Source organism: Carassius gibelio, chromosome B3, assembly GCF_023724105.1.
Source record: "Carassius gibelio isolate Cgi1373 ecotype wild population from Czech Republic chromosome B3, carGib1.2-hapl.c, whole genome shotgun sequence".
NCBI classification, from domain to species: domain Eukaryota; kingdom Metazoa; phylum Chordata; class Actinopteri; order Cypriniformes; family Cyprinidae; genus Carassius; species Carassius gibelio.
Window position 1 is genome coordinate 25,911,251 of NC_068398.1, and position 14,673 is coordinate 25,925,923.

Sequence of the window (14,673 nt, forward strand, 5' to 3'; positions counted from 1 at the left end):
CTCCATTTCATGTCATTGTTGACTGTTAAAGGGATTGCCTTTCTCTGTACAATTTTAGTCTTTACAGCTGTAACATGGGCAGAAACAAAGTTAACCTACTAACATGTACAAACAAAACCTTTCATTTGCTGAAGAAAAAACTGTTCTTTCTCAATACCTGGACAAATCTGGAAAGCATTTGCCACCCGCATGGTGTATCTGTGGTTTAGGGCTGCACTCAGACAGGAATTGTGCCCTTTTGGCAGGGTTTGATGAAACCAGTGCCAGTGATCACAGCATTAAAGCATCACACACAGAGAGGGGGAAAGATTTGATATATTACAGTAACACATTCTCAATATACGAACACTTTATATATTTAAAACAAACAGTGATGACATCACTTTTAATATATTTTCAGCACTAAGCATTTAGGTTGGTTGGTAGGTTGACCATTACAATATACACAATGCTTTGTGGTTGCTAATGTATTCTTTGTAGTTTTTAAAGATGTCGCTACATGTATGTAGTTGCTAATGTACAGCATTCAGTATTCTGCTATGCTGTTGCTAACTGTCACATACCTGGTCTCATTTAGTGTGTCTTTGCCCCTGTGACCCAGTTTCTGTCTTCTGTGTTTGGTTTGATTAGTTCCCAGGTGTGTCTATTCTATTCCTCATGTGTTCCATGTCCCTGTTAATTTAGTGATTCCATCCACCTGTGTTTCCCCATTATCTTTTGTACATAAGCCCTGTCCTTTCAGTTCTGTGTTGTCGGGTCTACTAACTCACTCACTTACGTGTGTCTATCGCTGTGCTCCATGAGTTGAATATATTAAAAGCCTTATTTCGTTTATCCTCGGCTCCGTGTTTCTTCCGGCAGCGTAAACCGTGACAGAAGACCCGACCTGAAAAAGAAAGTAGAAAACTGCGTGTTTTTCCCTCCGTTTTGTTTTTGTTTTTGTTTTTTCACAGTCTTTTTGTTTCGTAGTGTTGATGGATCCCCTCTCTAGCCCCGGATTCCTCCTCCTCATGCTGGAGCAGGAAGGACGTTCTCTCGAGGACCACACCAGACGGTTTCTTCTGTTAGCTAATGCCACCAGCTACCCGGACAACGCGCTCTGCGCCTTCTACAACACCAGCCTGAACTCCAAGTGCAGAGCGTTGTCGCCCGAAGATGGTCCTCGGGAGGATTTTGCTGCATTCGTGGAGTGGACTCTGGCGAGAAATGGTTCACCTCTCACCGTCTGCCCCATAGAGGACCTCGCCAGCCCCACTCCCGACCCAGAGACCAGCCAGCCACCATCACGCCGCATGGAGCCAGAGCCCACCGCAGCCGCAGAGCCCGAGCCATCCACTGACAGGGAACAGGATCTCGAGAGCGCGACTGACCAGGTGTGTGAGCCGGCAACACCGTGCATCGTGGGAGTCCTAGTGGAGATCAAGGGCGTGGAGGAAAGCCCTGTCCACACTCCTGCGACTGAGGGTGAGCTGTATGCAGTCTCTGAAGATCATATGGAGCAAGTTCTGGATCTGATGGACTGGTCTATGGAGGTAATCCCTAATTTTCCTGTTTCCCCGCTGGTTCCGTCCAGGCCTGATTCCCCTGTATACCCTCTCAGTCTCCCACTCCTACCTCCTCCAGTCATTTCCTCTGCTCCATTTCCGCTGGTTCCATCCAGACATGAATTTTCTGTTTCTCCGCTGGTTCCGCCCAGCCCTGAGTTTCCTGTGTCTCCGCTGGTTCCGCCCAGCCCTGAATCTTCTGTGTCTCCGCTGGTTCCGCCCAGCCCTGAATCTTCTGTGTCTCCGCTGGTTCCGCCCAGCCCTGAATCTTCTGTGTCTCCGCTGGTTCCGCCCAGCCCTGAATCTTCTGTGTCTCCGCTGGTTCCGCCCAGCCCTGAACCTTCTGTGTCTCCGCTGGTTCCGCCCAGCCCTGAACCTTCTGTGTCTCCTGTATTCCCTTCCCAGCCTCCCTCTCCCACCTCCTCCCAAACCTGCTGGTCCCTCTACTCCACTTTCGCTGGTTCCGTCCAGCCCTGATCCTCCTGTCCTTCCTCCCATCCTTCCTCTCTGTCCTCCTCCTAGACCAGCCAGTTCCTCGCCATCCCTGCTGGTGCCAGTCAGTCCCGCAGCTCACCCTCAGTCCGCGCCATCGGGGCGCGATGGTTCGCCACTGGACTGCCAGTCTCCAGCTCTGCCTTGGCGCGTTAAGGCCCTGTCTCCGCCTCCAGCCTCCGAGCCCTGGACTCCTCCTCGGTCCTTCGACCCAGCGGCTCCGCCTTGGCTCTTAGCTCCCTCGTCTCCACCGTGGCCTGTCATCCCACCTGCTCCACCGGGCTCCCTCGTCCCTCCGGCTCCACCTTGGTCAGTCGTCGACCATCCGCCGCCTCGGGACTCCTCTCCTCTGGTTCCACCTCGTCACTCCATCCCTCCGGCTTTGTCAGGCTCCTCCTTCCCTCCGGTTCCACCTCCATCCTCGGTCGCTCCGGCTCCACAGCGGTCTGCCAGGACCCTGCCTCCGCCTTGGTCGCCTGAGCCTTCTGCTCCACCTAGGCCCTCCGGATCCTCGACGTCCCCCTGGCTCTGCGGCTGTGCTGCTCCATCTTGGGCTCCTCACCCACCGGTGCAGTCTCCGCCTGTCGGCCCCCTGGTGTCGTCGACCCCTCCTTCACCATGGCTCCTCCCGCCGTTGACTCCACCTTGGATCTCCGTCCTGGCTGGTCTCTGGTGGACCATCTGGCTCCTCCTGCTCCTGTCTCCTCCCTGGCTCCTCCCTCCGTCGTCTCCTCCCTGGCTCCTCCTTCCGTGGTCCCCTTCTGCTGGCCCCCTCCTGGGAGTCTGTCCTCCACTGGTACCTCCTCCCAAGTTCCCACCCACGCCTCCCTCGGTTGTTTCTACGGTACGAGGACGCACCTACCGGGAGGGGGGAGTACTGTCACATACCTGGTCTCATTTAGTGTGTCTTTGCCCCTGTGACCCAGTTTCTGTCTTCCGTGTTTGGTTTGATTAGTTCCCAGGTGTGTCTATTCTATTCCTCATGTGTTCCATGTCCCTGTTAATTTAGTGATTCCATCCACCTGTGTTTCCCCATTATCTTTTGTACATAAGCCCTGTCCTTTCAGTTCTGTGTTGTCGGGTCTACTAACTCACTCACTTACGTGTGTCTATAGCTGTGCTCCATGAGTTGAATATATTAAAAGCCTTATTTCGTTTATCCTCGGCTCCGTGTTTCTTCCAGCAGCGTAAACCGTGACACTAACATATTCTTTGTGGTTGCTCCAACTTGAATGGGATTATCATGTAAAACCTGTCAGTGTGACCATTAACTATACCATACTGCAGGGTTTACCATACATTGATTTATTAATGCCGGCCCACCACAATATTAACACTGACCCCCACAAATAGATTTTCCAAAAATACTTTGATTTTGCGGAATAAAAATGAGCACTGCATGTTTTAAAATCAAAACCCGGTATGGGTGTTTATATATAAATTTATCTTTTTTGAAGGGAACCAATCGTCTTCAGAAAAGTTTTTATGTCATTTTCATTTAATCTTTCCTATAATGCCTGAGCAGCGTTTATGAGGTCAGCACTGCTTTGTTTACAGCTATTACCGGGGAAACCACTATTTCTGCCGCTCTTAAAGCGCCTCCTGCTGGCAGAGAATTCATTTGTACTTTCAATAAGCCTGTCTGCTATTTTAAATTTACATTATATACATATATATTTCCCTCAGGAAATGTGCTGCCACGCACAGTTGTCCCACATAAGTCTGTGGGAAAGACTGATATTAATATAAAAATACAAAGATGGAAAACATGTTCTATTTGTTGTAATTCTTTGTAACAACATAAAGTGCATTAAACATTACATTTATGTCAAGGTAAATGAACTGAAGGAGGTTTGTGAGTTAAAGAAAGCTTATAATTAATTAAATCATAAAAAGGTCAAACTAAATTAAGTAATTTTAAAACATTAACCAACATCCACTTAACTAGTAAAATCATTTGTTTTATTGAATTTGTGCATTTTAATGTGTTTGCAAGACAAACGTTTTCCAAAGCTATAGTAATACATGGTTAATTAAATGACTAAGTGATAATTATAATAAAAATGTTTGTGTTGATCAGCAGTTGATGCAATGTTGTAAAACATTTTATAAGTCAGTAGAAAAATGCTGAGCCACCTGACTAGTGACTGATCTCTGTGTGAATGTCCATAAAACTGCAAGACTTTCTGAATGTATATAAGCATATATATATAAGGGCTATTTTAGAAAGGAACGTTTAAAAAAATGAATAAATAAAAGGAATTAGGGAGAATCAATACATTTGGAATAATTTACTGATATTGTGTGAATAATATATAATCGTGCAATCTATAAAAATGTAACAGAGTCATTTTTGGAAACTGATATAATCTCTGATATAATCCAGATTAACATATTCTGATTGGTTGTATTGTTATTGTGTTCTGGGTGGTTGTAAAGTGGCTACTCAGGTTTTCTCGGTGGTTTCTACAGGTGCTTCTCAATAAATTAGAATGTCGTGGAAAAGTTTATTACAGTAATTCAGCTCAAACTGTAAAACTTGTGTATTAAATAAATTAAATCTTTGTCTTTGGTTCTTTTAATTGTGATGATTTTGGCTCACATTTAACAAAAACCCACCAATTCACTATCACAATGAATTAGAATACTTCATAAGACCAATTTAAAAAAAAAGTATGTTCATTTACTGTACATGTACTCAATACTTGTCAGAGGCTCCTTTTGCTTTAATTACTGCCTCAATTCAGCGTGGCATGGAGGTGATCAGTTTGTGGCACTGCTGAGGTGGTCTGGGAGCCCAGGTTTCTTTGACAGTGGCTCATCTTCATTTATTGCTCTCTTGTTTCTCATTTTACTCTTGACAATACCCCATAGGTTCAGATCAGGTGAGTTTGCTGGTCAGTCAAGCACACCAACACCATTGTCATTTAACCAACTTTTGGTGCGTTGGCAGTGTGCCAAATCCTGCTGGAAAATGAAATCAGCATCTTCAAGAAGCTGGTCAGCAGAAGGAAGCATGAAGTGCTTCAAAATATCTTGGTAAACGGGTGCAGTGACTTTGGTTTTCAAAAAAACACAATGGACCAACACCAGCAGATGACATCGCACCCCAAATCATCACAGACTGTGGAAACTTAACACTGGACTTCAAGCAACTTAGGCTATGAGCTTCTCCACCCTTCCTCCAGACTCTAGGACCTTGGTTTCCTCATCTCATCTGAAAAGAGGACTTTGGATCACTGGGCAACAGTCCATTTCTTCTTCTCTTTAGCACAGGGAAGACACCTCTGACGTTGCCTGTGGTTCAGGAATGGCAAGAGGAATAGGACAACTGTAGCCAAATTCCTTGACACTTCTGTATGCCTTGACCCCAGCCTCAGTCCATTCCTTGTGAAGTTCAGTCAAATTCTTGAATCGATTTTGCTTGAGAATCCTCATAAGGCTGTGGTTCTCTCGGTTGGTTGTGCTTCTTTTTCTTCCACACTTCAATATCCTTCCTTCCACTCAACTTTCTGTTAACATGCGTGGATACAGCACTCTGTGAACAGCCAGTTTCTTTGGCAGTGAATATTTGTGGCTTACCCTTCTTGTAAAAGGGTGTCAATGATTGTCTTCTGGACAACTGTCAGATCAGCAGTCTTCCCCATGTTTGTGTAGCCTAGTGAACAAAACTGAGAGACCATTTTGAAGGCTCAGGAAACATTTGCAGGTGTTTTGAGTTGATGAGCTGATTGACATGTCACCATGTTCTGATTTGTTGAGATAGTGATTTTTTTTTTTTTTTTTTTTAAATGTGAGCCAAAATCATCACAATTAAAAGAACCAAAGACTTAAACTACTTCAGTCTGTGTGCATTGAATTTATTTCATACAGGAGTTTCACAATTTGAGTTAAATTACTGCAATAAATGAACTTTTCCACAACATTCTAATCTATTGAGATGTGTTTGCTTTTATGATCATGAATATGACCTAGTTTTCCCTCTCAAAATAACACTCATTAGACAATTTTACCAAAGAAAAAAAAACATAATTCTAACCCACCCAGACAAGCTATGTATCGATGTTTAACACGTATGAACAGAAATTTGTATCACCACTAAGTCAAAGCAATTGTTTTCAACTATTTCAAGAAGTCCAATAGCACATTTTGAGTCAGTTTTCGGCTTGCTGCCGTCTCCCGCCATGGAGAAGCGAGAGCAGGTCAAGAGCGAGACCCGGAGCAGAATTCTCACGCCAGCCAGGCTCAGATAGCTCATGAGCTCCAAACACATCCGCCATTCTTCTGCCACCTTCTCTGTGGCTGGGATGATAAACAGTGGCCCCCCTCCTCTCTGGGCCGTGCTACCCTCCGCACACCCTTCTTTTCTTTTTACCTCTTGTTATTTGGATGGTGAAGCGGGCTCTGGCCCAGAGAAACACAGGCAATGAATGGCGGGCCTGTGGGAGTGCGTTCTCTTAAATTGGGTGCAATTTGCTCACAGCCTCCCCCCCTGCTGCTCAATTGGGACATTCCTTTCAGCAATCGGGGTGATCCTTGCCTCCCTCTCTAAAGAGAGTGTTCACATTCAAGAGCGAAAAGAAAAAGCGCTAGGAAAGAAAGAGCACTTCCTGTGTCATTTTCACACAATGCTGTAATGGCATATTTCTTAAACATGACGTGCCACTGGTTCATGGGTTACTGGCCGCAGGGTGTGTGTGAGTGTTTCAGGGTGGCACAGCCATGCCTCGCCGTTACACACCGGGTCCTTGCTAAATGTGTAATAGAGGTCGTTTTTTTCTCCCTCTGGGTGTCCTCCCTGTGTGAAACCACTCCACGTCAAGTACAGATTAGCTCGCAATCTGTGAGTCTGATGATAGTTCAAATGGTGTGACCCGCGGGGATATCTGTGTTTGTTAGCAGTTACCACATGGACTGGACATTAACATCTGATGTCTGACTTTTTCCTTCCATTTGCACCGTAGTGGTGGATACTTAGTGAACTGTGTCCAAAAGACTTAGCCCTGGATTGCTTTTTTCAATGTAAACCTTTAAAAACTTTAGGATTTTGGAGGAGTGTTTAAATTATTATCATTACAGTATTATTATTACAAATTGTTACACTTACATGAAAGGCAATTTTTTTTAAGTTTTAGTATATGAGTTCAATTGTATGTTTACATATTTTTGTTTATATATTTATATTTATTGTATCTTATCCTTTTTGTTCAACATTTATTATTGTTATTATTTTTTTTTACTTTTAAGGTTAATTAAAACAATACCATTTTCATTCAGACTTATGAAAATGTTTTAAAAAAAAGACAAGTAGAGTTGGGTCCGAGTCCACCTTTGTCGAGTACGAGTCAAGACCAAGTCCACAAACATCGAGTCCAAGTCCGAGTCCGAGTCCAAAAGGGGTCGAGTTGGACTCAAGTCCGAGTTCTTAAAGGCCGAGTCCGAGTCGAGTCCGCCCGAGTCCAGAAAGTAATTAAATTAAAAAAGATTATAAATTGGTATTGTACATTTTTACATTCTATTAATATTTTAACCTTTCAACCCATTAAACCAATGGCAATATAAAAATGTAATAAAAAAAATACCACTGTTACATCTAGTCATTGCCATTGAACATTTTTATTTTATGTCAACAGAACTAGTTTCCTATCAAAAAAGGTTTCAAATGTTTTATTGTATTACAAGTGCATGAAAATACAAATTAACCTATTTTATTATTGTATCACACTATATTGTCCTCCAGTTAAAGATGACATTTCAATTATTTAATGCCTCTCCCCCACATTTGACAGAGGTAAAGTGCAGCCAATGAGGAGATCCTTAATAATGGAATTATGAATTTCTTGTTGTCTTGGAGAACTTGCATCATAAAGTTGCATTGCTTGTTTGGTCAGGTCTGGTCTTGCAAATCCTGCAATGCTGAGCTGTGCAGCATCTGTTGGTTGCTGCTGCTGTCTTTGGTAGTCGGTTGCATCGGTTTTCGGATCACCAGTACACTGAACCAAAAACCGTTTCTTTCGGAGGCGTCCGATTTGAGAACCGATGAACTGATGATACTGCGCATGCGTGTAATTTTTCAAGTATTTTGTTAAACATCGGAAAGTGTGATAAAACTATATATATATATATATATATATATATATATATATATATATATATATATATATACGTTTTTTTTTTTAAATAGGGGCTACATGTTTCTAATCTGTATATTGTAGATTATGTATGGGTCAAAGGGGTTTTCAGGGAAGTTGGACAATAATTAAGACTCTAAAGACTCCATGTTTAATAGGAATAAGGGATGATTTATGAAATATCTGTACTGTATTTATAGTTAATGATGACAGATTCACAAACTGAGTTTGTAGTAAACAGAACATGAACACGAGTAGAGCAGCTGATGATACTGAACTGCAGCATGTGCCGGTGTCCTGACATTTTATCCTACCCTGTCAGATTTTCCTACCCGGGTTTTGAGCGATTCTCGTTCTCGAGTCAAGAACCGGTTGTATCAGTTTTCAGATCATCAGTAAACTGAACCGAAAACCGTTTCTTTCGGACGCGTCCGATTCGAGAACCGAGGAGCTGATGATACTGCGCATTCGTGATTCAGCATGAAGCCGAATGACTCACAGCGCGTCTGAACCGAACTGATTCTTTTGGTGATTGATTCTGAACTGATTTTGTGCTAATGTAATGAGTGCATGTAAACCGAGGGCTTGAATGAAGGGCAATCTGACGAAACGTAAGTTCATTTAATAACAAATACATCGCAATGGATTATGTATCCTGTGAACTGTTTTTTTTTTCAACCGGTTTATTGAATCAAACCGTCCGAAAGAACTGGTTCGCGGAAAAGAATCGAACTTCCCATCACTAATCCACACTGATATCTAGTGAGTGGTGCGTGTGTTTCGTCTGCAAGCATGAGACTTCTGCCTGCCGGTGTGGTGCAGTAAAATGACAGAAGGGGAGACATTCATTAATTTATCATTTCAATTTTATGCTGGTTTTATTGTTACACATGACGTGGACTCGACTGTACTCGGAATATTTTCCGAGTCCAAAATTTTCAAGTCCGTGTCAAGTCCGAGTACAAATTCACCCGAGTGCGTGACAAGTCCGAGTTCATTCAAAATTGGACTCGAGTCCGGACTCGAGTCCGAGTCCAAGTTCGAGTACCCCAGCTCTAAAGACAAGTGACAAAAAAAGGAGACTAGGAAATATCTCCATTTGCTTTCCATTCAATCTCATTGCTGTCTAAGTGAAACAAGTTTTTTTTTCTTTTTTCTATGGGTGGTACTCAGATAAACGTCTTAAAGTAACAAAAAAGCTTGATGTTTCACACAAAAGATTATGAAGAGAACGGAATGGGTTGGTCTCCAATTTTCCTTTTTATCAGTATCAGGAGATGGAAGGAAGGAGATTGTATGCCAACGTAAATCGAGGTCAAAAAGAGAAGTTGTTTTAATGATTGAAAGAGAAGTCATTTAATAATTCAATAGGGGAGACCGGGGATGGTTGTAACACTTTTTTCTTTAACGCCTAAAATTACCTTTTTCTTTTGGCTACAAGTCTAAAACTTCTAGGCAAAGTACCCACATGTTTATACTACAAATGGAAACAATTTAAATGTATTCAACTATATCACAGACTTTGTGAGATGATGACAAATACAAGGTGGTCCTTTGTTACAACCTACCCCACTACTGGGGTAGGTTGTAACACATACTGGGGTAAGTTGTAACAGGTAGACAAAATATACAAAAACTAAGGGTACTCCAAGTGATTTGACACAAAAACAGTTTTATTTTGTGCAGACTGCAACAATAAATATGTGTGAATATGGGGAGTGCATGAGCATATTGTGTGTTTTTGTGAATGTGTGCCTTTGTGTGTGTGCATGTCTGTACGTGCACATTCATGTGTGTGTGTGTGTGTGTGTGTGTGTGTGTTCTTGTTTTTGTGTCATATCAGGACACAACTCTGTATAATGACATGGGTATGACACAGGTATTACAAGGAGAGGGTGACTTATGAGGACATAACCCATGTCCCCATTTTTCAAAACACTTATAAATCACACAGAAAGAGTTTTTTTGAGAAAGTAAAAATGCACAAAGTTTCCTGTGAGGCTTAGGGTTAGGTGTAGGGTTGGTGAAGGGCCATAGAATATACAGTTTGCACAGTATAAAAACCAATACACCTATGGGATGTCCCCACTTTTCACAAAATGTGTGTGTGTGTGTTTGTGTGTGTGTGAGCAAATTAACAGACGTATGTTTATCCCCACTCCAGAGAATGAACAAATGAAATGCATTCTTTACCAGTCACAAGTTCTAGTAATTCTGTAGAATTGTTAAAATCACAAAAATGTTCTTGGTTGTATGTAAGGGGATGGATGTAACACTTTCAAAACACATGTTACAACCTACCCCTTCACTGTCACCCAATGTTTAGCAAGCTGTATTAGCATGGTGCTTTGAAATTGGCAGAAGGTTGATACACCATTCTTTACTAGAGAAACTACAGTTTGACCTGATATAACTCATACAACATTATCTACAACGGTAGAAGTACTAAACAAAATATTATCTTGTTATTTTTTTTTACTTTCTGACCTCAGAATTAGATTTTCTGCTGTAGCTTAAGGAGAGATAGCAACACAGACTGGAAAACCTCCATGTGGGATTGTAAAGGAAGCCTGATGAAACTGAAATTGTCACATGACTCCTATCTTGTCCCTGATTCATGGAATTGGTAGTGTTACAACTCTCCCCGTGTTACAACCATCCCCGGTCTCCCCTAATAATGTCAATTTAGAAATTGACACACATAATTTCATTTTAATATTATTTTCATAATTACAAAAATCATTTTAAATACTAAAAACTTAGTTAATATACAACTTTTTTTGTTTCTGTGAATGTGTCCTCTAACATCTTTTAATCGGACTGTTTTCTCCACAGCTGTCCAGGTTCACGTGCTAAAAGGAGATAAGGCGGGCGAATGGTGGAAATTCACTATCAACATCATATCGGTCTATAAGCAGGGCGGACATCGCATTCGCAGAGGAGACCAGCTCCTGTGGGTGCGCGCTAAAGATGTGGCCTGCAAATGCCCCAAAATTAAACCGGGCCGGAAGTACCTGCTGATGGGCTCTGATGACGATGACTCCCGCGGTCAGAGCGGTGTGGTGGCGGACAAGGGCAGCCTGCTCATCCCGTGGAAGGACCTGTGGGCCCGTCGGCTCAGGAAATTCCAGCAGCGTGACAAGAGGGGCAAGTGCTAGAGGAAAACACGGAGGAAGAACAGAGAGATCAGGAGAGAAGGAAAAGAAAAAAAAAATAATGACCCGAGCAACGTCGAAGCAGATTGATTGACGATTGAGCAGAACTGTGGTGAAGGACAACCAGTTGTGCAGTTTTGCCTTCCGTTGTTTAGTGTTTTTTTTCCCATCAAGATTTTATTTTTTCATATCTTCAATTTTGCAGGATTTGCACCTACTATTAAGTCTACGTATGTAATGTTGTCTATGTGTGATCTTTTTTCTGGTGTCTCTTTATGATTTCTGTCTTTTTCCACAAAAGATAAAGAAGCAAGCTACTGAGTCAGTTTATCTACAGTACGTGAACGTTTTCCTTCAGAAGAAGTTTGTTGGCTGGCAACATTTTTAAAGTACAAACAGTGGGGTCCAAAACTCTGGGGTGATGCTGATAAACTAGATTGAAAAATGAAAGGTCATTTTATTTTTAGTAATACATTTGAGAACATTATAAATATTTTGTAATCGGAATGAATCTTTGTTTTATATATATATATATATATATATATATATATACACACACACACACACACACACATATATATATATAAATATATATATATATATATATATATTTATATACATTATTATTACTAAAAATTATATGACCTGTGGTGCAGACCTGGATAATGTCCCAAACCCATTCCCCCACCTTCTGAGCAGAAAAAAAAATAACAAAATCAAATCAAAACATTATGATTATATTATACTTTTTCTTTTTCTTTTTTTTTTTTAAATGAAACATTTGTTCTGAATTTGAAAATTTTTAAATAAAAGTTCTCTCAGACTTTGGGCCCCACTGTACATTATTTAGAGATTTATTAAAAAGGTAGCATTTGCATGATTATGATAGAATCATAAAAAAGAAAAAAAAAATGTGTGAAGCAAATACTTGCCAAAATTACACATAGCATCCTTTACGTAATCGAAAATCTTTTGATAATACCTCACTGTTGCTGTTCAGAATTGTGATTGGTTCAAAATGGCACGACATCATAATGACATCATGATGTTTATTTGGTGCCAAAAGCTATGCCGACACTTTTGGCCTTTGATACTAACTGTGGTGATCTTTAAAGTGTGACGTCTACCTTCTGTTCCATAACTAGTTGTAGTATGAGTTTAGTTTAGTTATAAAAATAGAGTATTGTTTTTTAACCACTTTATGATTTTTGAGTTGGAAAGAAAGTGTTTTATTCTTTATGAACAAGTTCCCTTTTCACTGTTAAAAAATGAAGGTCACAATTATAATAAGCATAATCTTATTATATTTATAAAGACCTCCCAGATGTAGTATTTAAAACTCTCATCATTAAGTGTTGAAAAATCAAATCTGAAATGTTCAACAAGATATCAAGACGACTAGAGTTGGGTGAAATGTAAATGTTTTAGATACTAAATTTGTGATATTCTGATTGTCATTGCTAAGGTTTAGTGATAAAGTGATGGAGGATATAAGGGGAAAAAACAGTGTACACAAGCCTGAATGGTTTATATTTACCAGTGTATGCAAACGCAAGGTTTCATCCACCAAAATAAATCAGATAAATATGGCTCTTATTATCTAGAGAAACAAATCATTTTCTGTGTTATCACTTATGTGGTACCTTTCTTTGTTCTGGTACTTTACTAAGGTGATAGGCTCTACTGTTTTTGTATAGTTGTATAGTTTTTTGTTGTTGTTGTTTTTGTACAATATTTAGTAATTATATTCACATGCAATTAACCATTTTTATGCCATGAACTTGATAATCTGAAAATAAGATTTTTTTTATTTTTTTTTTTAGATTTGTTTTTGTTTACATAAGTTGATAATATTGTGAGATGGTTGTACTATGTCTGTGTGACAGGAAAATGCACACACACACACACACACACACACACACACACACACACACACACACACACACACACACACACACACACACACACACTTTAACATTCAGTCACTGTCCAGCTCTGAAACTCTGACAGCGCCTGTGAACCGAAAGTCAGAGGCTATGGTTTATTAAAACTCACAGATGGTCTAGTTCTTCAGAGAAACCCTGACCTCACAAGTAGACTTTGACCAGTTTTCCAGACATTTTGGAAAATGACTCTGAACAGTTTTTTTTTTTTTTTTGGAAGACATGTTCATGGTCCTCCTGTATATTATGTTTTACTGTGTACTTTGCAAAAGCTGTGTATTGTCCCGTAATGCATACTAATATATTATGATTCTCATAAATGACCATATTTAATGATACATGAACTCACATGGCTGTGTGTTTATTTTTGATTCCAAATATGTCTTTTACATTTTATTAAATATTATTACATTTATATTATTAAATATTATTTTTAGGGGGAAAAACATCAAAATGTATACTAATAATATCAATTCAATGAATTGTATTGTGGCAGAATTGTAACAATGCCCATAAATAGTAGCAAAATCACTTCTAAGACTTGAATAGTTTTATTGTATATATTTACAAATGCTTTAAATTAAAGCTTATGCACCTGTAATATTGCTCATATGAATGGACATAGTTATAAATACAGTAAATATATGTATATAATATATAATATATATGATTTTATTTATGATTTACCTTTAAAAGTTATTATTATTATTACATATTAAATTGATCTTATTTGTGGTAGTAATAGAAAATCATAAAATTTGAAAGGACCTAATGTAACCCTGTGGCCAGAAAGAGATGTGTGATCTTCAACTGTACAAACTAAATAACTAACTTGCTTGCTTGATCAGAAAATAAAATTATATATATATATATATATATATATATATATATATATATATATATATATATATATATATATGTATATATAAATATAAAACAATGCCAAATCTAGAAGGCTAGAATCTTGTAGGCCAAGTTAAACAACCAAGTAACGTCAACTGCCGCATGGATGGGCCTGTTAAATGTGAAGCAAAGAGCTAGTGTGAACTATAAATGTCACATGCAAGTAAAATACAGTTCTGTTTTTGCGACAAAACCCAGCAGCAGATTTGATAAGCTGCATCATCATTTACTTTGGCTCTCTGGACCGCAATAAAGAGAAGGGTTTTGAAGAATTACGTCTTCAACGCTAATGTCAAGGTGTGTGTGTATTTTTATATTATAATTAACCTAGTGATATATCAAACAGATAAAGCACCCCACTTGGGAGCTCTCACTGATAACCTCAAATGAAAAGCAATTTTTAATTTGAAAAGCTGCTTCTTGTCCATCCATATGAGAAAGGTTGAAATGTTGTTTCTTAATAAGGAAACAAATTATTAGCCTGAAATGGCAAAAACTGTGAAAA

General features: G+C 39.8%; 1 protein-coding gene across 1 annotated transcript in view; it reads left to right on the top strand.

The window, feature by feature from the left end:
* Window positions 1-11,767, top strand: part of LOC127951763 (netrin-1-like) — a 68,719-nt gene extending 56,952 nt beyond the window's left edge. Inside the window, exon 7 of the mRNA XM_052549764.1 lies at window positions 11,003-11,767. Within this exon, the coding sequence (XP_052405724.1) occupies window positions 11,003-11,325 (323 nt within the window). The 3' untranslated portion in view covers window positions 11,326-11,767. The remainder of the gene's footprint in view (window positions 1-11,002) is intronic.
* Window positions 11,768-14,673: the final 2,906 nt, after the last annotated feature.